The sequence below is a fragment of the Falco punctatus genome (genome assembly GCF_963210335.1).
Source record: "Falco punctatus genome assembly, chromosome: 1".
NCBI classification, from domain to species: domain Eukaryota; kingdom Metazoa; phylum Chordata; class Aves; order Falconiformes; family Falconidae; genus Falco; species Falco punctatus.
Genome location: NC_137580.1, coordinates 11,003,014 through 11,029,598, shown reverse-complemented (window position 1 = coordinate 11,029,598; position 26,585 = coordinate 11,003,014). Strand labels below are relative to the sequence as shown.

General features: G+C 42.0%; 1 protein-coding gene across 6 annotated transcripts in view; it reads left to right on the top strand.

Annotated features, from left to right (window-relative positions):
• Positions 1-25,300, top strand: part of PCDH18 (protocadherin 18) — a 49,177-nt gene extending 23,877 nt beyond the window's left edge. For 4 of the 6 annotated variants that reach the window (XM_080402661.1, XM_080402658.1, XM_080402660.1 and 1 more), the window contains 4 exons: positions 507-18,591; positions 19,473-19,561; positions 19,697-19,860; positions 24,130-25,300. In XM_080402661.1, coding sequence (XP_080258787.1) covers positions 16,087-18,591; positions 19,473-19,561; positions 19,697-19,860; positions 24,130-24,809 — 3,438 coding nt within the window. In that variant the 5' untranslated portion in view covers positions 507-16,086 and the 3' untranslated portion in view covers positions 24,810-25,300. The remainder of the gene's footprint in view (positions 1-506; positions 18,592-19,472; positions 19,562-19,696; positions 19,861-24,129) is intronic. The other 2 variants (XM_080402657.1, XM_080402662.1) reach the window with 2 other exon arrangements.
• The last annotated feature ends 1,285 nt before the right edge of the window (positions 25,301-26,585 follow it).

Sequence of the window (26,585 nt, the reverse complement as noted above, 5' to 3'; positions counted from 1 at the left end):
CAAAATTGCAGAAAAAAAAAAAAAAGTGTGGGTTAGGTGAGGAAGAATATGCAGTATTCAGAAATAACATTTATGTTCAGCCAAACGACTGCCTCAGGAGCTTTCATGAGTAAAATTGAAATTGTCAGGTCACTCAATATAATGAATACAACTGAAATAATAATAACAACAACAATAATAATGATAACAATAATAATAACAATAACAATGATAATGATAATAATTTTTATTATTACTGAGATTTGTTTTTATTTTCCCCAGTAATGAAAATAAATCACCATGAAATTTCACTGAGTTTCACTGAGAAGCTATTTCTAACATAACACAAAGAGTTAAGATCATTCTCAATGATTTACTGGAGAGGCTCCAACTTAATGTAACAACTTCAAACGCAATCAATTCCAGCAATGCATTTCAAGTCCTACTTTTTGTTCATATCTATTATATTTTTTTTATTTTCTCATAAAAATCTCTCTTTTTTTTTCTTTTTTTTTTTTCTTCCCTAGGAAGTAAAATAAAGGTTGTCAAATCCAGAAGAAGTTCTCCACTCGCTGTGTGTTTTTCTCTGAGGAAATGACTGCTTTTTAATCTGCCATTCATCTCATCCACATAGGAACACAGTGGATTTTCAGGTCAGATAGCTCTCTTACAAATCAATAAGGTGTCGTTGAAAAGTTGAGTTTGAAAAGTATAGTAAAAATACATGTATGTGACTTCGGTGTAAATGAGGTACTTACATGGGTACAATATTGAGAGACATTTGAATCCCTCTTTGCCACCAGAACCCAAGTGGGTTCTTGGCTGGGCTGCACAAGTGATGGAAATGAAGTCTTACTGAATTCACATTTTTGTCAAGGAGATGTGCAGGGTGTTTTTCTTTCAAGCAACTTATTCCTTGAGGTTAAATACATCCATGTACATAGAGAAATTGGGTCATACTCTGTTAGGTTTTACAAAAATATAACTAGCAAAATCTGTACTTTCTAAAAGGCTATAGAAGTGCCACTGCAAGGCTGTGAGTACCTGGGCAGCATGAACAAGATTCAGCTGTGTGTGGGAGTTAGTTTTGAATTATGATAATGAAAATTTTTTTTTGGAATTGATCTAGAGTATAAATAATTGATTTTTCAAAAGTAAAGCTTTTATAAATGAAAGAAAAAAATCTCGTTTTAATTTTAAAAGGGATCAATTATTACAATTGAGCTACAAAGACTGAGCTAGTCTTTAAGTAATGGGACTTTTCACAAGCAGATCACTCCAAAGACAAACATCAGGCTGGCCAAGAAGGCATTGGGCGCTTTGGGGATTTTTTTCCCTATGCAATATAAGCTTTATAAAACTACTGTCTATTGCCAACTTTAACCATTATGTGGACTAAAGAGATGGGAACTGGCTGCTGCTGCAGAAGCATTAAATGTCCTTCATTTCTCCTGGTCATTTGTACTGGTTTTGCTGCAGCCAGCTTGTGAGGCATTTTGGCATTAAGGCTATTTCTACACTGTGGCATTTGTTTCCATTTGGATCTAAACTTGCTCCAATTAAGGCTTGTTCCCTTGTTTTCTGCCACGCGTAAATGCAGTAATTCAAGAGTAGTTTAATGATATATGTGTATTTAAAAAACACTAGCTACCAAGTCTGGTTATTTTATTTTTTTTTATGCCAATGTGTTATTCTGACAACATTTTCTGACAAAACCTAAACTCCATACTAAAGTATTTAAGCAGCTGTATTCCTATAAATACCTTAACTTCATGACTTTACTCATGCTTCCTGAGATGAGGACCTGAAATGTCTCTAACTTGAAAGAGAAATGTTATTTGTATGCATATAATATACATATGTATACATATATGCACATATACCTATGGACATGTTTCGCTGCACAAAGGAAAGATGAACCTTGATATATTCTACAAATATTTCTTATTTCATGGGCAGATCCCTGTACAAGAAATATGACATGATTCATGCGCTCGAACAGATTTCACCTTCAAGTAGTGTGGAATCTTTAATCTTTTTAAGAAGAATTTCATACTGCTAACAAAATGCTTTTCGACTGGGTAAACTCAGTTGCAAACTTTCCTTTCCTTTCCTTGCAATACTAATTGACAAAACAGCTTTCAAACAAATTATTTTCTTGACTTGTGGGCTCTTCCCAAATGTCTCACTGCTCAAATCTTGCTCTTTCCTTCTTCAGACTCCGGTAACTTGTATGGGAGTTAATGAGCCCCACGTGTCCTGGCTCCCAGCATATGGTCCTCTGCATCAGCAGAACCACCCTGCTCCTCTTTGCAGGGTCATGAAAAATGACATCCTTTCTCAGTACCTTTGTCAACTCCCTTTTTTTTTTTTTTTTTCTTTTTGTGTGTGTGTGGTTGGTTTTTGGTTTTGTTTATACTCTGAGGACTATATTTGCCTGTCAACTGGCCTTGAAAAAGGTACACTGAATTCAGAACACAGCAAATTCCCTGTGTTGCTATAAAGACAGTAGGCAAAGCAGCGCTGCAGCACTCCATTCTAATCACTTCCTATGAAATATGATACCAAGATCAAGGGTTTAGACTCGATAAAGCCCTCTGCAGAAATCACCCATTTTACCAAAGGATCTGCACCCCTTTCTGCCACCAAACTACAAGGGAGAAAGTCCCAAGTGTGGCACCCACTTTGAATGGAAGTGGTTCTGTGGAACAGTCAAGAATCTATTTAATTTTAGAAACGTGTATGCATAAAAAAAACTCTTTTTAAGCTATCTCAGAAAACAAGTCACAATGAGCAGTAGAGAAGCAGCAAAAGGAACTCATCTGATAAAGCAAAAAATAGAGTAAGGCATCTGATCAAATCCAGTGGTAATCACAGGGGGAAAAAAACAACTCAGGTCTTGAGAACAAGACTGATATATAGATTTTTCATATGGATTTTCCATTTCAAGGTAGATGTCCATATCTAGCTATGTAGGCATTCTCTGTTACTGTCATAGTAATTGCTCGTAGCATTTCTGTGCCATAACGACCCTATAAGCCACGAAACAGGCTATGATTCACTGAAGTAATTTAGCAGAAGAGATTGGCTAAGGGAATGGTCAGTGGCTTTAATTAGTAATTTTTTGTACTCAAATGGATATTGGAAAATTCATGCTGGATGGAAAGAAAAGTCTAATTAATTGGGAAAGAAGTATTCCTTCTTGGGGACTCTTTAACCAGCACAAACCATAAGCCAAACGAATGAATGTAATCCTCTTTCTGTCTCAGTTTGATTAGTTACAGAAACAGATATCTTAAGGGTCATTTTCTTTGACTGTTAGATGATAACTGAGTGTATCAGACACTTCAGTATTAATTTCATAAAGCAGAAAGAACTGCTGAAAGAACTGACTCAACCATCATTTCTGAGAGCTCTCTCAGATCACACCGGTTGCAAAATATGTGCAGTGTACTTGCCTTATGTAGCATACAGCATTCAAAAGCCAGGCCCCATCAAGGAAAACACTTAGGGCTGGGGATAACTTTAAGGCTGCCTGTTTGAAGGCTTGGATTTGTTTGTCAGTCCTGTACCACTGTAGTAAGTGGTAGAAATACTGTGAGAGCAATTTTGCATAACAGCACAGAGTCAGTCTTAGAAATGGTATATGCCATGTAGTAAGGTAGACATACCAAGTGGGACCCTGAGAACTGAAAACTACTATAAACTAGTATTTTTTTTCCGTTTTCAACAAAAAGGAACCTATTAGGAGAATTTTTGTTAGGAAGGATAGGACAAAGATAACTTAATAGCACTTGTCTGTTAGCAAAGTCAGGCTGACTAAATAGGATTCATATGCAAATTTATATAGGTTTTTAGTTCAAGACTGAATTTTATTTTATTGTATTTTTTTGCTCTTGGGTTAGTTAGATTCTTACTTTAAGTATGCAGTGCATGCATTTGATTTAAAATACGCCAGGCTTTCATGATTTTACAATGTTAGGAAGAAAGCATATATAATAAAAACCATAAATGATAAAATTATTGTATTTTGCAAATAGATTTTACAGCATGTTGGTTGCCCTACAAAATACTAATGATGAGATGTCAGAGAAGTGCTCTCTTTCCACCTCTTCTCTCTCTATTTGTCTGTACATACAATGACAAACCTAGTAATCTCCATGGTGCTCAGCTCCATGAAACTCATTTCATAATTCTTCCATTGTGAAAGATCTATTAAAAAATAAAGGTAACCATTCCTGTGTTGTGATTTTGGAACACCATAAATTAAACCTAGTCACAGCGATCAGGGCTAGTCCTTTTCAAAGGGAAGTAACTCTCAAGTGTCCTCATTCCATAAACGTGTGAACCATAAGACCATGGCTATACCTCAGTTGAGAACAGAGGTCAGTCATTTTGGTCTCATTTCCACACGGGTGGGGCTGATACAGGTTTGGGTTTTTTTTTTCCTTTTTTATTTCTGTACAAAGGCATACTCTTTCAGGTGGGTTATTGCTGTTACAGTGCAAACACCTCTTGTGTTTCAAGGAAATAAATTAATTTATAAAAACCGGAGATCCCTTCAGTTACACTTGCTTATGGCAAATGAGATGTGAATGTGGCTCACATCAGGAGTCATATAGTGAAAGACAGTTATCTCCTTTTAATCATCTCCTCCTTTTAATCAGTTAATTCAATTAATGTTGAAAGCAGGGACCTGTGGTGCCCAGGCACTCCCTGGTGACAGCAGAATTTGGCTCAGTAGTAGATATTTTGGGAGGCAGGCTTTACAGAGGCATTCAAGTTGGTTAATGTATAGAGTCCAGGTAAACCAAAACCACAGTGCTTCCTTCTGCAGCCTCCAGGGTTTCATCTCATTCCAGTTAACTGAAGGGTAGGAAGGAGATGGCCCTCTGCATGTGCCAAGGCCAGAGAGAGTCTGCTGAGCTTCCTTCATGGCACAAGCAAATCAAACCATCGAGAGCCAGCAGACACTAATGAACGGAAATGAAGTTTGAGGAGTAGTTACGAGAATAATGTCTGCTTGAAGTACTAGTTATGGGTCATAACCATGTTGAATTACTAACGGATCGAGTGCTTTTTGTGGTTGAATGCTATTTGACCTAGGTGGGTAACAGAAAGAGAATATGAACGGAACTTAGTTAAGAGAATATATAAACTATAACTTCCAAAACTAAACTCTTAAAATATTATTGGCTGCGGACGTGAGACAGCCATATGATCTAGGAGTTTCCTTTAAACTTGATCTGATTTCAGTGATACGCACTTTGGCTGAAATTAAACCGTTAACTCATCTGTGCACTTACGTATCCGAGTCAACAGACTTCATCCTTCTTATGCTCAGATCAGCAGAAACATTGGAGGTTATCTTCATTAGCTGTAAACAAAAGCTGCTGTTAAAGTCAGCTTAGGAAAAGGTTCTTTGGAATCCCTTAGTGAGCTGATGTGATTCCTAATGAAAATAGTGATTTAAGAAAAAGGTTTCCACAGTTGAAGAAGAAAGCACCCTGGTTTAGTTTCAAACCACAGCAGACCTGGGCAAATGCATGCAGTTCACTTTCATATACATGTGACAGGTTGCATATTGCTTAACTGGTTTAAAACCCGTGCAGGTGTTTTGTCTAAGTGATCATAAAACAAAGCTAACAACAAAAACCATCGAACTTGTCAAAACACTGAGGTTTTCTTAGTATGTGCTTTGTAGTTTTATCACTTGGTTTTATAGCTTTTAGAATTCAAGTGGCAAATTGTGACGGATTTTTATTGTTAGCTATTGAACCATTTCTTTACCCAGGTACTAGTAATAAAAAATAAAAAAAAGAAAAAAAAGAAAAAAGATTTCAACTATGTTATAGGTGCTATATAAAGAAATCAGTGTTTAAACAAAACAAGATGTCTAGGAGAACAAATGATACTAAACAGTGTCATGGAGCTTAGCTTGTGTAACACTTCATCCCACTCGCAATATACCAAATCCACTTAGACTCTGCCACTTATTTTTATCAAATTTTCCTTTTATCTGTATATTGAACTTCTTTAATGGAAATTATCCATATGCCATACTGTGTGTGCATGATTTATTCTGCATTTGCTTAATAGCTTCATTTTGTGATAGAAGTCTGTGGAAGGACAAAACAAAAGACCAATACCTTAATAGCACTGATGCCCTGAGAAAAGGCACCCATGAACAATTATACATACTTGAAAACTGCAAAAGCAGCTTATCGAGATTCATTACAAGTTCTTTTACTGAACTTGTTTCTTTAAAAATGCAACATATGCATAAATATATATATGTGTGTGTGTATAGGTATAACCCCTAGAAGTTATTTAAATGAAAAATCAACACAGCTGTATTAGAAAGTAAGTGTGTCAATTTATGCTTTTAAATTCCAGTCACTGTAGTGTTACTATTTACTGAATTTATGAAAAAGAAATGCCAGCTGCCTCATTACAGCATGCTGAAGTGTTCCAGGATCTGACGTAGATATTTTGGACCACAGAATTAGAGAAGAAATGTGGGTGTACCCCTATTTATGTAGCCTGGTGAGAGAACGCATTCCAGGAAGTTAAGGTTATTTTGGAATAGTCCTGCATATTTATTTTACTTGATGTTTGATTGAAACAAAAATCTTTCTAAGGGATGAAAACTTTATTCAAACGGCTCCAGAAAAACACAGCATGTTTTTTTGCTGTATTTTCTATACACTTTATATCTTTTTGCTGGCCTTAAAAATGTTGAATTTTATAGTATGAAAGCAACAGAAGTCTTTTCATTTGAACTAATGGGTTTCTAATGAATTTTATGAATGCTGATATGTCCACAATGCATTTCATACAGTTAAGACATAATGCACTGCTTCTAAAATGGGTCTGCGTAAATTAACTTTGAAGGGTGTCTGTGCTAGTCTTTCACCCATTAATTGCATGATGTGAACACCCCCCTCCAGCAACTGATTTAAGAGCTCACCCCGGCTGATTCTGGCTGGTGGAAATTTGCCAAAATGATTACATCAACTTCCAACAAACCACATGTGCATGACAACAGTCAGCAAACAATTACTTAAAACCCTATAATATAATTTGTAATTTGACATAATAGACTCTTCTTTCAGGGTTCACATTTCCATGACAAAGCCAGGGGAATTGGGGCAGTTCTGCAAACAGGCGTGGGCTCTGGACCATCACTGCAGGAGACCCTTGTCCCTCCTCAGTGCTGCAGGCTTGCAGGACTGCCGTGCTGCCTGGAACCTGGGATTAAAACCGTGGCAGTCATCCTTGGGGGAAACTCACTGAAACGCCACCATTTTCTTCTTTTTAGCCCTGAGCAATGACGATGCCCAGCTTACATTCTGTCTAACAAGACAGCGAGGGGGTTGAGGAAAATAAACCTACAGTAATGATTTATGGAAACAATAACACTTCCTTGAGTTTTAAAAACATCTGAAAGCAAATGTCATGCCCCTGCCTCCTCCCCAGCTCTATGTGATATTTTGCATCCTCCTGCGTTACAAAGACCTAGCAAAGGCTGAGTCTCAGCAAAGGCATGTTGTGGTAAATATATTTCTGCTTTAACATTTTCAAGAAAGTCACAAATTGCTATCTATGCAACATTTGAAAACTGCAAGATTATCACAGATTTGGGCCTTGAAGTCCTTCTGTTTTCTTTGTTCAAAGACAGACATCCTTGACGTATGTTCAGGAGATAGATCAGTTTACATTCTCTCCCCCTTTCTCCTTTCCCTCCTCTCTGCTTTTAGCCAAGTGATTTATTTGGAAAATGTGCGACTTCTCTAATCTTCCATTTATGGGCTAAGGGTTCTTTGTAGCAATAAAAGGACATAAGGCCAGCAAGGAGGAATTATGCAGCATCTATTGTAAGGAAATGTAAAATAATTGCAGTTTTATGTGGGGTGAGGACACTTAGAGGAATGTGAAGTCTTTATCTACAGATATGTGTCAGCATTCTGTTTAGGCTGTGGCTGCCAGAGGAAGATGTCAATGAACTAGTTTCTGTGATACTATAAGGAGCAAAAATCTCACTTTTCAGTCTGGTTCCCAAATTAATTCCAAGGTGGAAAATTGACTTTTTCTGTACATAATGAAAAAAAAAAAACCCAAACAAACGGGGGGAAAAAAAAAAAAAAAGAAGAAAGTGTGTTAGAACATTGCAAGTGGTTGAGGGTGTGGAAGGACAATAGTAATGCTGTTTAATATCTCCTGAATCAGCAGAAAAAGGTTATAAGCCACTTATAGGCAGCATACGCTAGCCTAAAAGCATGGAATGTGGTTTTCCAGGAATAAAGCGACTTAGAGAGGAAGAGAGCCATAGCTGTGAATGCTGAAAGTTTATCAGTGCTGCTGTATACAAGGCGGTTGATTTTAGGTTGTTAGTAGCTATTATGTCAATTTGTTCTTCCTTCCTCAAGTGTTTCTCTGTGTGATCTGTTTTCACATGCCCTTGGCCCGGACTCGGAGGCAGAAGAACCTGTAGGTTCAGATGAATGGTAATGAGCATTGTCAGAGAGGCAAGAAAATTGAGTCCCCTCTCTAGCTGCCGGGCAGAGAGCTGCAGGAGCTAATTGTGTCAATGATAATGAGACTGAGCAGGCAGCAGATGCTCACGTGCCTTTACAATCCAAATCCCACCAACAAATTCCTCCCACAGAAACTTTGAGGGACGTCTTGGCACCCTGGAGATGGTGATAGACCCGGTCTCAGCCACATGCCACCTGCTAGAGCCATTGTTTAAAAAAGAAGGAGGAAAAAAAAGCCTATTATGATAACAAAGTTGTTTGCTGTCTCTTGCAATGACTTTATGGCACCAGTTTTACCATACTGCAGCTATTGAAAAAAAAGAGAGGAACATCTGATTCTTTAAAGAGAAACATTTGTATTGAGCACTGTTAACAACTTACTTGGGAAGCCGGATGTTCAGTGTATGTTACATATTCTGCTGATAAACCATGCCTGCCTTTTTCCCATTACAGCTCCCACTGTGCCTGCTTCCTACAGCAGGTTTACATTTCCACATGTTTTCCCATGACATTGAAGCAGAGAGTATTTTTTTTTCTCTTCTTTTCCCAGAAAAATCAAGAATAAAAAAATGCAGATACCCATGTGGAGTGCTGCATAAATATTTACTGTAAAATAAAATAAACAACATATTTGGTCCTTATTCACAAAGCAGGCTGCATGGTGAACTGTGCCTGAGGTTTTGAAGATAGGAAGGCCATAAAGGAGACAGAAGACTGTCCCTTAATGACAGTCCTTTGTAACACAGGCTTGCCAAATGCTGCAGCAGGGAGAGATTCAGATCCTTCCAGGAAGCGTTTGCCCAAGAGCGTCTATTTCTAGAGAAATCTGACCAAGTGTCCTTTCTTGCCACAATACTTTGTGTCCAGCTTTGCACTCCTGCAAGGCTCCCACTCTTCAAGACAATTTAAACTGACCCGGAAGCTGTTCAAAATCCTTCGGTGGATTGGGTTGGTTCCCATCAACCCCAGGGTCAGAAGAAGACCAAAGTGTCTTAAAAACTCTGGAGTTGCCTCTGGGCCCGCTGTGGCTGCACGCAGCCAAGCCCTGGCTCTGCTGGAGACGATGGACCCTTCCCCATCACGAGTGTCCGGCATCCTTATAGCATGCTGGTCGCAAGCAGCTGCTGGCAGTAGGTACACATGAGTGGATCTGCATCGTTTGGCTTAGGCTGTCAGTGGAAGATTGAACACATGCTTTGTCTGGCCTGAAGACACTTGAAACAGCAATTATGCTCCTTTTTTTAAACTCCCAGGGGCAACGGAGAAAGTTACAGTTCCATGAAAAGCTTAGGCCGACTGGTAATTTGACAAAGTATGTATTGCAGCCCTGACTAAATTCACATCTACACCAAACTTCAAACCCTTCCTTTACAGAAACCCCACTCCTTTTGAAGGAAAGAAGTGTCACAAATGCAGCTGCTCCTTCTGCTCTGTATAAAGTAAGAGAGGCCTTGAAAACATCATCACACGCTAGTTAGTGTGTTGCAGCGTACAAGAGCAAGACGTTTGTCAAAGCAGAATAGCACTGCTGTAAGGCACAGAAAGCCTTTCACATTTATTCATGTAAAGTATTTCAAATTCCAGTGCGTGCAGTATATTAATTTCTTAACATCTGGAGTAGAACCAGATGTGGGAAATCCAATGCAAGTACACCACCATGTAAGGCTGAAAACCAGTAAGCAGACCTCAGGCAAAGAGCACAGATGTTGCTAGCGCTCGAGTCTAAGTTTTTCCCCTATGGGGAAAAAGCGGTCTGGGGTCTCTGCACTGGCCACCAGTCCAGCCCCATGGTGGCTGCATTGTTAGGGGACAGGAGGTGACAGAGCATCTTTGTTCCTCAAGTTCCACTTTGCATGAACCAAAGGTTATAGCTACTGTACTCTGAAGCATCTGGCTCTCCTTGTTACTTGTGGTGACAAGAGATGGACAGAAGGAAAAAAATGATGCACGAGGAAATGGGCAGTAGTATCTGTCATACACAACAGGACCTACAGCTGGGTTTCGGTGGCTGTGTGAGAAAGTGGAACAGGGCCACACAGTGTCACCCGTGTCAGCTTAGGTGCGGTGGGAAAGGTGTACCATGGTTCTGACAGGTGCCTTTTATCCCGAGCGTGTGTAATATACACAGCCTCATTTTGCTGCAGTACATACATTACTCTTAAAGGCAATTTGGGGTAAACAGCTATCAAATAGAGATATTCTACTTCATGCTTTACAAGGAAATAACTACACGAAGTGATAAATTAATTAGAGTGATCAAACAATGGAATTTCCATTATATCTTGCACCATATTAACTAATCCTCAAAATAATTCAGAAGCATCCAGTGTTACATTATATGCATTTATTTTTAATAGAAATTTAGTAAACCATAAGTCTCAAGCATGTGCATTTGGTAAAACTTTGAGAGATAAATGTTTTATTGGTTCAGAAAGAGACTGAATATCTAGGTACAGTACTTACCATGCATGGAACTTATACGGGTTTAACTGGCTATTTATATACACAATGCTGCATTGCAAAACTGCCATGGAAATTTATTCATGTAGAAGAAAATCTGATCCCCTGCCCTTTGCCACGATGATTGATGATAATGTAAAATCTGATTTTGAACTCACTTATCAAAATAAAATTTCTCACCCATCAGCAACTGTATAGAATTTTGTGACTTGATGTATTTTAATGAATGATCAGATTATTATTTTTTTTAAATCAAGTTGGAAAAGTGAAAATATCAGAGCTCTGAACTAAATTCCTCTGTTTATTTCTGGGTCTGGGTAGGAACAAGCCTTTGCTTCAGGGCTTCAACTGGCCATTTGTTGGGGCAGGAAGATACTTTTTCCTGATCCAGCTATTACCCTTACCGAGTGTTTCCTGGGTGTCTCTGAGGTGTCCTTTGAGACTGCTCGTGCCGGACACTGCACGTGCACAGAAGGGGCAGTGCTCTGACTGGGAATAGACCTTGGTAGGCAGGGTATCTTCAGCAGGATTCCTTTAAGGTACAGGTGTATGTGCATGTAGTATGTGTATATAAGGCATGGATTTTGTGGAGGTCAGGATTGATAGTATCACGTAGATATTTTTTTTTTTCTTTTCTGATTTGCCTGCCAGGATCCCTGTCCCCATTTTAGATCACCGATTCTCTGCCTTTTTCAAGTGAACCAGGTAACTGATGCCTGATAGAGGTACGCTGTTTAGTATTTCACAGATTAAAATATACACCCTACCGACTGTATTGGGGCTTAATTAAGAAGACTGTGATACAGAGGTCGTATCTGTTAATCCAATGGCCCATTCTGCCTTGAATATTTCTTAAAGCAATCCAGCCTCTGATGCACCTCAGTTCTGAAAAAGGTATCGGGTATCGGGTGTAAGCACGACTGATAGTAGATTGGACAAATACAGTGTGAATTTGTGATGAGTTTTATAATACGGTCATCTGTGCAAAAAATCAGACCGAAACGTCAGCCTCCTTTCACCCACACCACGGAGCAGCATCGTGGTCAGCCTATTTGTGGGTCCAAGAGTGAGGATAAAATGGCAATGCTGGTTTGCCTACAAGGCAACTCATTCACCCAGTTTGCACTCATGCTGCAACAGATGGAAATGTAAAGTACAAAGACCGGGGGGAGCTCTGTTTTACTTGGGGAAACAAGTTTGTTGAGGAGGGATGGAGGGAGAGGGGGGCAGAGAGGGAGCAAGAAAGAGAATATGAGGGAGAGAGAGAATAGGGAGAGAGGAAGCCCCCCAGTTTTGTCATGTGTTGTGATAGAAATATTCTTTTAAAATACACTTCTGACTTAGGAAGACTTGTCTTTCACGTTCATTACGCAAGTGTCAAATCAAATTTTGTCTTGCTATGTCTTGTGCGCTGGAGCATAGTGCATATGACATTTTGTAACATAATGCAACATAAGGCAATAAATCACACTGAAAGTGAATAAAATCTCATTTGTGTGTGTGTGTGTGTGAGGAAAGGAATGAACCAAACGGCACTGTGCTAATTTCACTGTGCTTCTGTCATTGTTAAGAAAATTATTTTCTTTCTCCCCCGTCCCTGTTGAGGGACTATTTCTCAAAATAGTTCTTCAAAGTAAAATTCTCTGTCACCGAAGTTTTGCATATATACTGCGCATCTAGGGGATCAGTAACTTTTAGAAGAAAATATATGCTTGAGAGCTCAATAAAACTCCTTGGAGAAACAAGACAGACTTTAAAGTATATCGACCACAGAAATGAACCTACTTTCAGCTAAGTGAAAAATTAATTAATCTGCTGCACAGCTGCGTTTTGTGAAGCAGTACTGTAGGCAAATGGAAGTGCTGTTTGGAGTCAGTTTGTTTTTTTTCCTCAGGTACATCACTGGAGAATTTGAACACAACTTTTGAGAAGAACATTGTGCTGAATAGACCCATATTAGGTGGGAATAACCGAGATTACTCTCCAGGAGGCCAGCAGCACTCCACTCACGTGCCTAACAGCATTCACAATACCACGCTCCCCAAGAAGTGTCTGCTGGCTGCACGTGGGACTCTCCCTTTTCTTTGTAAGGGAAGTCTGCCATGTCAAAGGTGGACTGGAGTTTAACAGACTTTCAGACAAAACTCTTTCACTGGATATGGGAGGAATCAGCCTTGGCAGTGCTGTGGATGCTCAGAAGCGCCCTACAGAAGTATCGCTTCTAGAACCACCACGCGCTTAAATATTGCTGAGTCTAAACAAACAACCCTAAGATGTGATCCTCCTCACTTTTAGGTTCGAATGAATGTCAGATGAAAAAAAAAAAAAAAATAGGCAAGGCTTTTTCATTACTTTAGTTCAGAATTCAGATAAGGACTATTGTGCCAATGACATTTTATCATCATTATAAGCGTAAATGGCTAGTTCCAAGGCAGTGTGGACTTAAATGATAGTATTATATATAACCTGATCGGTGAAGTTGCAAAATAAAAATATATTTTTAAAAAGAGAAAAAAAGAAGAGAGGGCTCTAATTCCTATCTGTAGGTATCCTGCTATCTGTTAATACACAGAGTATGCCTCTCAGAAAGATGGATGTGATGAAGTGGAATTACTATTTGGAAGGTGATAAAAATTGCATTAAACAAATTCTGCATATCTAAATGTACTAAGCAGTTACTTTCAAGAATACATTATCATTTAAGAGTATGTATAACATTTGGGGTTTTAAGTAGTGAAATTATTTTTACTATGAATTATTCATCTCCTGTACTCATCATGTAAGGGGGCAGTGACTTCTTTTATCAACAAAATGCTTTTTATTGACACTAAGAACAGCATTTAATTGAACCTATTTCCCCAATTATCGTCAGAAAAGAGTTTACACTAGTGTTTTGGAAAAATGTTTTAGGAAGGTTTATCAGAGCTGCAAAAAAAGCTGTCCATGAACTAATGGAATTAGATTATCTTTGAATTCTCTCCACCAGAACTTAGAATGGCCACTAATTCCTTTCTTTGCTCTTTTGGTGTTTGCGAAGAGGTTCACTAAAGCCTGAATTGATATAATTATTGGCTTGGATTGTTAGAGATTTAGGCCAGATGGCTATGGGTTTCTAAAGTCCCAGTTGCTTGTGTTAGCTTTTCTAGTTTGCCTATAGGGTTTGGGGATCAGCAATTTGAAAGGGCTGCAAACTTGTAAAACAGTATTATTCATGGGGGCAGAATGTTCATCAGCGTGACCCAGTACTAAATACATTTATTATGGGCATTTCTATTCTGCACAATTTGCCACACGGCGCTGGTTTGTGGAAAAAAAAAAAAAGAAAAAGAAAAAAAAGAGACAATGGCTTATAAAATGCTTTTGAATGCTTAAAAAGAGGGAGAGTTCACGCTGAGCCTCCTCTGCTTTCTTTTTCAGCAAGAACCTTCTTAGTGACTTTGGCTGAGCTCTGCTGAGAGTAAGTAAATTGGGAAAAGCAGAGATTTACTTTTCACATTTTTTGGACAGGCGGGGGGGGGGAATATGAGAGAGAAAGGGGAGCAATAAAAGAGAGAGGGGAGCAATAAAAGAGAGCGATGGTATGATTATGGGCAGCACCAATAAACAAATGGACAAAGTTAGCAGCAAAAGAAGGGAAAGCACGGCGAGGCAGTGGCTAAAATGCGAAACTTAAAAAGCAAAGGCAAGAAGGAGGAAACGTGAATCACATCCCAGGCAGGCCCTTCTGGAGGGAGACGGCGCATCGCCGGGAGCTCCCGTAAGGATCTGTGGCATTCCTGGTGCGCACAAAGCGCATCACCGACTCGGTCACAAGGAGATTTTCTTTTGTGCAAACGGGTTGCAGTGTAAACGTGAAAACAGTTTTCAGCAGTCGCAGGGAGGCAAGGAATGTGTCACTTCCCCAACACTTAATCTGCCTTGTGGCTTCTTTTTCTTTAAAACACTTGGCACGTAGAAGGTGCGCTTGGCACAAATCGTCACGGTGAAGCACGAAGTGCTTTTTCAACCAGGGCGAAAAAGATCCTCTGGAGAACCGCTGGAAGAGCCCCGTAAAATGAGCCCAGGCACACGCACCGAGGCAGGGGCACACACAGAAGACCCGGGCTGAGGCAAACGCAGCTGCGCCGAGGGCAGAACCGCGGCGAGCGGGAGCCGGGGGAAGGGCAGGGGGGTGCGAAGTGTTCCGGACTTGGCGCGGAGGCGGGAGAGGTGCGGGGCAGCGGAGCGGGCTCCGCGGTGCTGAGCACGGCAGGTAATAGGTGCGGCAGAGCCAGCAGCCGCTGCTGAGGCACGGTGACAGGGACGTGTGTGTGTGTGTCCCCCGCCCCTTTACTAAGCCGGCGCGCCGAACGGAACCCGGTTAGTTAATCAAGGGAACCTAAAAGTATGTCAATGAGGAGCGCGATCGCATTTTTTCGCCGCAGGAAGGGGACGAATTAAACCCTCAAAAAGCCGCTCGAAAGTGCTGGGGGGAGGGGGGGCCTTGGACCGAGTTAAAGTTGCCCTTCAGCCGCTGCCCCCCCGCCTCGGCAGGGCGGGCAGGGCCGGCGGAGGAGGAGCCCCCCCCCCCTGCCCCGCCCGGCGCGCTGGGTGCGGGCGCCGCGGCGGCCCCGGCGGGCGGCGGGCTGATTGGCTGGGCCGGCGCGGCACATGCCGGGCCGGGGCTTTGTCTGGGGGGGCTGGGGCGCGGTGGCGGCGGGTTTTAGGCTGGAGCCGCCGAGCGGGGCGCGCAGTCCGGCGGGGCGAGGGGCGGCGAGCGCAGCGCGGCGCGGCGGGAGCGGCGGAGCCCGGCGGCGGAGCCCGGTGGCGGCGGCGGCCCGGCTGGCGGCAGCGGCAGCGGGAGCGGGAGCGGGAGCGGAGCGCCCTGCCCTGGCCCCGCCAGCGGAGCGGCGAGTCCCATGAGCGGGCGCGGATTGCGTGCGGATGGTATCTGGATGTCCCGGCACGGTGTGTATATAACCAAGAAAAAAAAAAAAGTTTTCTGATCTGGTGAGAGATTAACGCTCGGCTGGCTAGGAGAGGCGTTTTCAAGTTTGCACGGACCAGATGCGCGCTGGGGTTAAGGTACCGAAGGAAGTCGAAATAATTGCTTTGTAACTTGCTGGGAGAAATGAATTGCAGAAACTTACCAATGCACCGGCTCGGCAGTAAAATGCACTTTATATTCATTTTTGCACTGATGATAATATCTTTCAATAAGGCTGCGCTCGGCAGGAATTTGAAATACAGGATTTATGAGGAGCAGAGAGTTGGATCAGTAATTGCGAGACTGTCGGAGGATGTAGCTGATGTTTTATTAAAAATGCCTAACCCTTCCTCGGTTCGGTTTCGAGCCATGCAGAGGGGGAATTCTCCCTTGCTCGTAGTCCGCGAGGATAACGGAGAGATCAGCATAGGGGCTAAAATTGATCGGGAGCAACTCTGCCAGAAAAACTTAAACTGCTCCATCGAGTTTGATGTGATCACTCTGCCCACTGAACATCTGCAGCTTTTCCATGTTGAAGTTGAAGTGCTGGATATTAATGACAACTCTCCCCAGTTTTCCAGAGCTCTCATCCCGATCGAAATATCAGAGAGCGCAGCCGTAGGAACCCGGATCCCTTTGGACAGCGCTTTTGATCCAGATGTAGGGGATAACTCCCTTCACACTTACTCCCTTTCTGCAAATGATTTTTTTAGCATTGAGGTGCGAACCAGGACCGATGGTGCTAAGTACGCGGAGCTGATTGTGGTCAGAGAGCTGGACCGGGAGTTGAAGTCAAGTTATGAACTCCAGCTCACTGCCTCAGATAAAGGGGTGCCTCAGAGATCCGGCTCATCCCTCCTGAAAATAAGCATTTCTGATTCCAATGACAACAGCCCGGTTTTCGAGCAGCAGTCCTATATAATCCAGCTCCTAGAAAACTCACCCATCGGGACTTTGCTCATAGACCTCAATGCCACTGACCCAGATGAGGGCGCTAACGGTAAAGTCGTGTACTCCTTCAGTAGTCATGTTTCTGCCAAAATTGTAGAGACTTTTAAGATAGATTCAGAAAGGGGGCACCTGACCCTCCTGAAGCAAGTGGACTATGAAGCAACCAAATCCTATGAAATTGATGCTCAGGCTCAAGATTTGGGGCCGAATTCTATTCCAGCTCATTGCAAAATCATAATTAAAATTGTGGATGTGAATGACAACAGACCTGAAATTAACTTAAACCTGATGTCCCCAGAGAAAGAAGAGATAGCCTACGTTTCTGAAGGGTCACCCTTGGACACTTTCGTGGCCCTGGTCAGAGTGCAAGACAAGGACTCTGGTATGAATGGAGAGATAGTTTGCAAGCTCCATGGACATGGCCACTTTAAACTCCAAAAGACTTATGAAAATAACTATTTAATCTTGACTAATGCCACTCTAGATAGGGAAAAGAGATCTGAATACAGCTTGACTGTAATAGCGGAGGACAAGGGAACGCCAAGTCTTTCTACAGTGAAACACTTTACTGTCCAAATCAGTGATGAAAATGACAACCCTCCCCGCTTCCAGACAAACAGATACGAAGTTGTTATCTTGGAAAATAACTCTCCGGGAGCGTACATCACGTCAGTCACAGCCACAGACCCAGATCTAGGTGACAACGGGCAGGTGACGTACACCATTTTGGAGAGCTATATTTTGGGAAGTTCTGTAACAACCTATGTGACCATCGATCCCTCCAATGGGGCGATCTATGCCCTGCGAACCTTTGACCATGAAGAAGTAAATCAAATTGCCTTTGTGGTTCAAGCTAGGGATGGAGGGAGTCAGCAGCTTGTTAGTAATACCACGGTTGTACTGACCGTCATCGACGAAAATGACAACGCTCCCGTCATTGTGGGGCCAGTGCTACGCAACAGCACAGCAGAAATCTCCATCCCTAAAGATGCTGGAATTGGCTTTCTTGTCACCAGGGTAAGGGCCACGGATAGAGACTCTGGTATGAACTCTGAGCTCAGCTGCTCCATAGCAGCTGACAAGGAAAACAGCATCTTTGTGATGGATCCCAAAACTTGTGACATCTCTATCAATGTGAGCATAGAATCAGTGCCAGCAAAACAATGGGAGTTTTTTGTGATAGTCCAGGATAAAGGCAGTCCTCAGCTTAGTACTAAAGCACTTCTGAAATGCACCGTTTTTGAGTATGTTTATTCATTTGCAAGCACAGAAGCAACTTTGGTGAGCCAGCCCTCCCTGGATGTCTCCATGATAACCATTATATCCTTAGGATCGATATGTGCTGTGTTGTTGGTCATTATGGTTATCTTTGCTACAAGATGTAATCGGGAGAAGAAGGACACCAGATCCTACAACTGTCGCGTGGCGGAGTCGACCTACCAGCACCACCCAAAACGACCCTCACGACAGATCCACAAAGGGGACATTACGTTAGTGCCAACAGTTAATGGCACTTTGCCCATCAGATCTCACCACAGAGCTTCTCCGTCGCCATCTCCGACCCTGGAAAGGGGACAGATGAGCAGCCGGCAGAGCCACCACAGCCACCAATCGCTGAACAGCCTGGTGACAATCTCCTCTAACCACGTGCCTGAAAACTTCTCGCTGGAACTCACCCACGCTACTCCGGCTGTTGAGGTAAGGTCCATACCATGGTGTACACACACGTTCACTCATGCGTTCCCTTGGGAGCGTGGAGGTGCTCTGCATGCAGCCTGGGAGAGCAGCAGGCAAGTGGGTCTCTGCCTAGTGAGAACGTGCTATGGATTTCTTTTTAGATGTCACAGCTTTGCAGTTTTACTCACAATATCAACTGAAGCCATTACCATGGGGAATAGGATTAAATCTGTTATTAGTAACGTTATTTCTGGGTTCTTCCCTGTAAGGTCGAAACAGTGGAGTGCAATTGACGGTACTGTGCTCTGGTTTAGTGCCCTTTCTTCCCTGCCTTCCCTTCCTTTTCCCTCTGTATGGCTCCGTTTAAGAAGTGCCCAAGTATTTCTACAGAGAAACGATGCAGGAAAGTCTTTCGTTAATGGGGATGGAGAACTAAAAGGTTAAACACAGACACAGTTTAAGTACAGCTATTGTAATATATGAGCGTAGCTTAAATGAGAGCTGCGTCCTGGTAACTCTTTACATGCAGAGCGATGGCATTTTGAGGAGCCTGGAATGGTAAAGGGTTGGTTCTGATCTATTAAAACAAAACCAAACTCCGGCTCTGTTTAATTACTTGTTTAACTTGTTAATGAATTAATTATTATGAGTTCAGAGGCTAATGAACAGCAGTGCATTTCCTCATTGTACAAAGTCTTTAGATGTTTCCTGTGGCAGACGCTACAGTACAAAATAGTATGTTGTACTGCATTATATATGTGCAGGAATTTGATTTAATTAAACTTTAAAGGAGAAAAAAATGCCAAACCTCCCTACAAACAAACCTGAGAAGTGAATTGGTGGTTTTACAACTAGAAACTTCATTTCATTTCATGGAATCAGTCTTTTCACCCTTTCTTTAGCAGGTTTCTCAGCTTCTCTCGATGCTCCACCAGGGCCAGTATCAACCAAGGCCAAGTTTTCGAGGAAACAAGTATTCCAGAAGCTACAGGTAAGGATCTGAACTGTTCTGCTACATATGCATGCATGTGTACCAGAAAATACAGACATGTCTCTTTAATCAAAAAGTGGAATATAACGTACATGACATAATCTAATTCCACAATCGCCACAATTCTCTTTACAGATATGCCCTACAAGATATGGATAAATTCAGCTTGAAAGACAGTGGCCGAGGTGACAGTGAAGCTGGAGACAGTGATTATGATTTGGGGAGAGAGTCTCCAATTGACAGACTTCTTGGGGAAGGATTCAGTGACCTTTTCCTTACAGATGGGAGAATTCCTGCAGGTAAGAGCACAATGGAAGCTGACCGGTTTATTTACAGTGCTGCCTGGCTGTCGCTTTGATAAAGCTGCTACTAAGAAAGCAAAAGTTCTTTAGCTTTCAAGCCCTGTGTTTCCTTCCTTTTTACTCTGCTTCATGATAAATACTGAGCTGAAGCCTTCACATATCTAGCAAAATGAAACCTCACTCACAACTGAAGGTCAGCCTAGAGCAATGACTACATTTTTTTTCTGTTATTCACATCATCCTAAGCTGGCTCCAGATTCTCCCCAAAAGCACGATCTGCTCCATGTCCTTAGACTTCTAATGACTGGGTGGATGTTTTTGCAAAGCCAGGCAGTTGTGGTTTTTTAAAAATACACTGAACTATAATTTGGGAGATACATTTTCCACACAGGGTTTGATCCATAGGATACAAACTTCTGCCATTCAGAAATGAATTGTGAGGGTAGTCTAGAAATGTGGATGGAGAGAAAAGTGTATTTTTCTCCTAGCGAAAAATGAACTTGAGTGGCAAGAGAAGGATCAAAATATATCCCAGAATTTAAATCTTTCGACCCTGATTTCTAGAAGAAAGAGCTTAAGAGGTACAATTCAGGGACAGAGGGCAGAAAAGGAAAAAGCTGGAAAAGGGTGAGTGAAGGGAAGATGAACATATACATCCATATTCATCTGTATGAAGTACCACTTTTAAATTTAAGCCCAGTTATAAGTTGAATAAAGGAGTCTATGGGAAATCATGCTAAGTACCGATATGAGGATTTTGTAATTACTTTAGTAATTATACAGCCACTGGTTGTACCCTAGGTCTTGTAATTATTTCACATCATACTTAGTTTTCTCAGTATAACCAACAGGGCTGGGTAATTTCAATATGGTTCACTGAACCAAGAGTGTAAACTTAAGAAGTTAAGTAAAATCACTTCATATGTGGGGCACATTGCTTTGTGGGGCAGTGCAGCATGTACTCCCTCCTAAAGCAACCCCCGTGTGTTGCCCAGGGCTGGAGGAGAGGAGATGCACTGCTGCAGCTCATTCTCTCTGCTGCCATGGAAAACACCAGTTTTCAATGACCCAAAAGTTCTCAAGTTATTACTATGCAGCTTATTGTTGTTACACACTGGCCTTGGTGTGTTTTACCCTGGGAAATATGCTGTTATGCTAGGCAAGAGTAAACCCCAAAAGTCTGATTTGTTCTTGTTACACATTTTTACTTTAAAAATTGCTTTGTGTGTTTTGCTTCAGGCTAGGTCTTGTGTCACCTACCCAGCCATTCACCTACCTCCTCTAACTAGTCTTATACACTTAATGGTTCAAAACTGGAGGTCTTGAAAAGTTACTATTTTTTCCAAACCTTTAACCTAAATCTGGAGCCCTAATATATTTTTATCCTCATCTCCCCCAGCTCCTGCTACTTACTCCTCTGCCAGCTAGCACGAGGCATGGCTCATTCACTCCTGTGGTTAGCAAAGAGCCAGGGAGGGATCTGCTGGAGCTCTCAGTTGCCAGGGGAACTTCAAGTGCAATGATGTTTGCACTGGCATCCAGCCCCGCTGCTGCCAAGGCAGAGCTTGTCCCCTTCCCGGCGGGCAGCTGGGGGCTGCCAGCAGGCAGGGGGGGCTGCCCTCTTGGCTGGCTGAAGTGCCCGTGATTCGTGATTGGTTTTAAGCTGTTGCACTTGGGTCTCTAAACAGGAAGCCAACGGGTAGGATTTCCAAAAGCACCCGGCTAATCACATTCAAAGTGAGGAAAACTCCTGCTGAGTGCAGACAGAACTGGGTTGGGCTATCAAGACAGGCATTTAAGTTCACCCAGATGTCTGTTTGCCACTACACGTGGTCTTAATCTATCAGATAAGTGTGATGAACCTGTTCAGATGAGACCTGAACTGATTGGCAATCTAAACAAATGAAAAGGAAAAGAAAACTTCCTACAGGTTTCCTGTTCTCCATTTTGAAAGGTTTCTGCATTGTCAGTCTGGACACAGACAAAATGCTGTGAGAAAGTTCTTCCAGTTTGTCCCTTTAAAGTGGAACTGGAAAGGAATGGTGTCGGTCCCCCAAAACTTCGAAAATGTCATGATCAGAAAGGTCAATAACTGCCCTTGAAAGACTTGTTTCTTTTTCTCTCTCACTTTAAATCTTCACCAATAAGCTTTACGTTCTGGCTAAAAGAAATAAAATGCTGTTGTGCATCTGGGTTTTTCTTTTATTTATTGCTGATTTAAGGACAGACTATGACACCGTTCAGTTTGCTCAGAGTATCTTTTGATCTTATGTTCAGGAATGTCAGAATTCATTATTTTATACCAAAACCAATCCTGACAACATCAGTAACAAAACTCACAATAAGGCAGTGCTCACTAGTAATGAAATACTAGACCATTGAAAGCCTCTCATTAATTTACAGGAGTCTTCTTAATTAGAAAAGTAATCCTCGTCTTCTGGGATGAGTTGAGAGCTCGTCCAAGCACCGTGGATCACTTCGCTATCTCTGCTCCTTTCTAACTCTTAGGCGTTTTCTGTAGAACAGGACAGGTGTGCTTTTCATAGGTGGGAGCAAAGCACCTGAAGGCGTTTCAGTCGCTCATATCCAGACTTCAGCCACTGGTATTTTCTAGGTGTTGGTGTTTGCTTGCAGCTCCCTGGATCAGCAGGCCATCTGCAGTAGCTTGTGCGATATTCAGCCTGCAGCTAGAGCCTGTGTTCTTGAAGAAGTTCATACTCTCGCGTATGAACTCTCTCACTTTCACAGCGAAAGTTTATACTCAGAGAAAAGGAAAGGGCATTAGGAAAGGGAACAATATGAAAGGCTGCGTAAAGCACAGAGGTAAATACTGCTGACAGTATGAGAGTAGGACTTTGTCAGTCACTGGTACGTCCTAAGCTGAAATACGTTCTGTTTACAACCACTGCAAAAAGATTTTTTGATAAACTGAGTGGATCCAGAGCCAGGTGGGAAATGTGATGAGAAATGAGGGAAATTTACAGGGCGTAACTGCAAACATTTCTTATGTATTCAGTATATAAAGGGAAAGAAGAAGAAACTATACTGTGTGGGCTAATCTAACTTGATTCACAGGGGATTAGTGCAAAAGTTTCTTACGTCCAGAACATGCATAATGCAAAGAGCTTGGCATTTCTGAAAACTTTATTCTGAAGTATGTGACTCCAGCTCAAGTCAGTGCTGCTGCAGCACCTAGGTCTTTTCCAGCAGGTCTGCCAGGTACCCAGGCAGTGGCCAGCCTGAGCCAAGGCTTTGAGTCCTACAGAATCAGTTCCCTTTAGAGAGGAAAATTTAGCCTCTCTCCTGGCACATCCGTCTTTGCACACCCAGACCTCTTCAGGTGTTTGCAGAGGACTCTTGCAGTGCCCCTCCATGGACCAGTTCAGACCAGCGTAGCTCCCAGGGGTGCAGTCACTTGCCCCATCATATTGTTTCTCCCTGAGAGACACCACTAAAACCAGGCAGCTGATAGAGTGGCTCTGTTGTCTTCTGCTCTTCAGCCCTGCCGGATGCCCACCCTGTGGGTCAGAGGCCCCCTTGTGCCAGCGCCTGAGCCAGCACGGTCCAGTTACCTGAGCTACAGAGCTGCAAGTGCATCTCAGGGTAACTCCAGTATAAACACTGGAGTCACACGGGGTGTGAATTAAACCCTAGGTGTTCTGATAACTGGGCTAAAATTTAGGTGATTCAGCTAAAAAGGCAATATTCAACATACCCCTCGCTGTCTGATCAGAAGATGTGTTACTGAAGAGGGAGATCCCTCTGCACATGACAGTTCATTCTTCTTGATTTCTCCTGTCCGTTTATTCCCACTTTATTACACTTATATGCTTCTCTAATTGCATGTGGAAGACTTCAGTAAAACTTAAGTAAATGCTTGGAGGTAGAAACGCTTCTATTTATTTATTTAGTTAGTTAGTTAGTTGAATGAAACAGCACTGTACAAAGGGAACAAATGGCTTTAAGTCACGAGTACTTGTTTTCCACCTAGGATTTACATGTTTATCTGCAGCCCTAGTTAAGAGATCCCATTACTGTCATACATATTCTGCATTTATCGCTCCCATTTTTTGAGACCATTCAGCAATGCAAGTATATTTAGATCCAGACTATTTGTATTTGCCATTTCCTACACACAGGAGGTGAACCCAACCACCGGATTCTAAGATCTCTGGAGAAGTGGGGTCCCTGTGTTAGTCCCTGCCAATGCTCAGTGCTACCTGCAGCAGGAGGCGGGTGCTCACTCTCCTCTTTTCTCTCTTGCAGCGATGCGGCTGTGCACGGAGGAGTGCAGGGTTCTGGGGCACTCTGACCAGTGCTGGATGCCACCGTTGCCCTCTCCCTCCTCTGACTACAGAAGTAACATGTTCATCCCTGGAGAGGAGTTCCAGTCACCCCAGCAGCAGCTGCAGCTGCAGCAGCAGCAGCAGCAGCAGGGCCTTGAGGAAGATGCGCAGCCTGCTGACGCCAGTGAGAAGAAGAAGAGCTTTTCCACGTTTGGTAAAGACTGCCAGAGCGAGGAGGATGCAGGGGACACCTGTACCTCCTCTCTCCTTTCTGAAATGAGCAGTGTCTTCCAGCGCCTGCTGCCTCCCTCGCTAGATGCCTACGCGGAGTGCAATGAGATGGATCGCTCCAACTCGTTGGAGCGCAGGAAGGGACATTTGCCAGCCAAGACTGTAAATTATCCGCAGGGGGTGGCAGCCTGGGCAGCCAGCACACATTTCCAAAATCCTGCCAACAACGGGCCCACTATGGGGACTCACTCGAGCGCGCAGCCTTCCTCCAAGTGGCTGCCAGCCATGGAGGAGATCCCAGAGAATTACGAGGAAGATGATTTTGACAACGTGCTCAACCACCTCAGTGATGGTAAACACGAACTCATGGATGCCAGTGAGCTGGTGGCAGAAATTAACAAGCTGCTGCAAGATGTCCGGCAGAACTAATTGTTTCAAAAGCCTTTTTTTCCATATTTATGGAAAACTGGAAGGGGGGGGGAGGGGAAGAAAAGGACAGAAAACAGACTGAGAAGAACTGGCATTGCCAACTAGTTGCATTTATCATAAATGTGTCTGTGTATGTTGAATATTAAAATACTGTATTTTCATATGTACACAATGCAAGTGTGATTATCTTTATCTGTATTTTAAAAATACATTTGTACCTTATATTTATGTGTAATTTAACAAATAAATTTTATTTTTGTACACCCACAGCAAGCATGTTTTCCTAAATGTATATAGATGGTACCACCCTTGTCAAATTTACAGCATTCTTGCCACACGGGCATGTTAAAAAAAAAAAAAAAGAAAAAAAAAGAAAAAAAGGAGGGATATTGCTTTCCCTTATTTCTTTTAAGTCTCAAATGTTACAAATACAAATGCAAACCACTGAAAAATTATGCAAACGTTAGTTTCAATAAATGATCCAACACCTTGCAACGTTTCATTCTTGTAATAAAAGAGTTGTCAACTCCCATGAAACCTAAAATGTCCTTTTTCTTTTGATGCTTTTGGTCTATAGAGTCATTTTCCCATTTAATTAATGGGTTATTGCAGGCTGGGGTCTTCTTCTCTTTTACAGGTAGGTGTTTTCCCAAGTGAACAAATTGTGGAATTCCATGATGGGACTTCCAATGTTATTTCTGGGAAAAAAAAAATATTTTTCTGTTGTTATGCTGCAAAGCCAGTTGAAGTGAGTGGTGTATACTTGAAAGACAGCAATAAAATCAGCTTTTCTGACCTCAAGCTGAATTCTCAATTTATGTAAATAAAGAATTGCAATTGACTGCTTTATCCTTGTAAATAACACCAAAATAAAAGGAATGTTGCATCTCCCAGGAAAGTGGCTGATTATAGCTATATTTTGCCTCTGTTGTAAGTGTGCGTATCCTGTATTTGCCAAGTAGTACAGAAATGCTTAATTTCCTAGGAAAGAGCTATCCTGCAGGTACATTGGCTCTCGCTGAATTCCATACTTCCACAGTGGGGCTTCTCTCCTAGCTCAATGAAAACAGTGATTTATACAGTGGTGCCATCCCTGTGCGTGTGTGTGTGTGTGTGTGTTGTAACTACTATTTCTCAGATAAAAGTCAGTGTGGTCCCTTTAGTTCCTTTTTTTTCAAAAGTATTTTTGGTTAGTCTGTCTTACACAGGGAGATTTTTGCAATACTGAACAAACCAATCTTACAGTTGAGAAACACGGGTAGGTTCTGGACTCCTGGTGTTCATTACAGGAGAGTGTTAAGTTATTAAGAGATGGCCAGAAAAACTGGTATTTGGGGCTCTCATTCAGATCTGCAGATGCATATTTGTCATAGAGTGTATTTTTTACCAGAAGTGTGAAAACCTGTTGAAATAGTCTAAGTGAACCTGAGCAGAACTGGCACATAACCTTTATTTTGGAGAATTGCACTTGTAAAGTACCCTATAGAATACTTGTTAATGGTAGATACAGAAAAATCCTGTTTAATGTTACCTTAAAAAAAAAAAGGCAGAATTTCGTTGCATGTATAAGCTTTATTTGTTTGGTCTGTGTATAAGGAAACTTTAATCTCCTTATTGGTTTCCCAGTGCTGTAGGTGAACATTTGTAGACCTGTAGACATTTGTTGACACCTGAATAAAGGGGAGATTCTCACCTTATTTACACTTCAGGAGTTCCTAAGTGTAGCCATGCTGGTTAGAAATACCAGGACCTCAGATTTCTAACCGAGTATCTGTG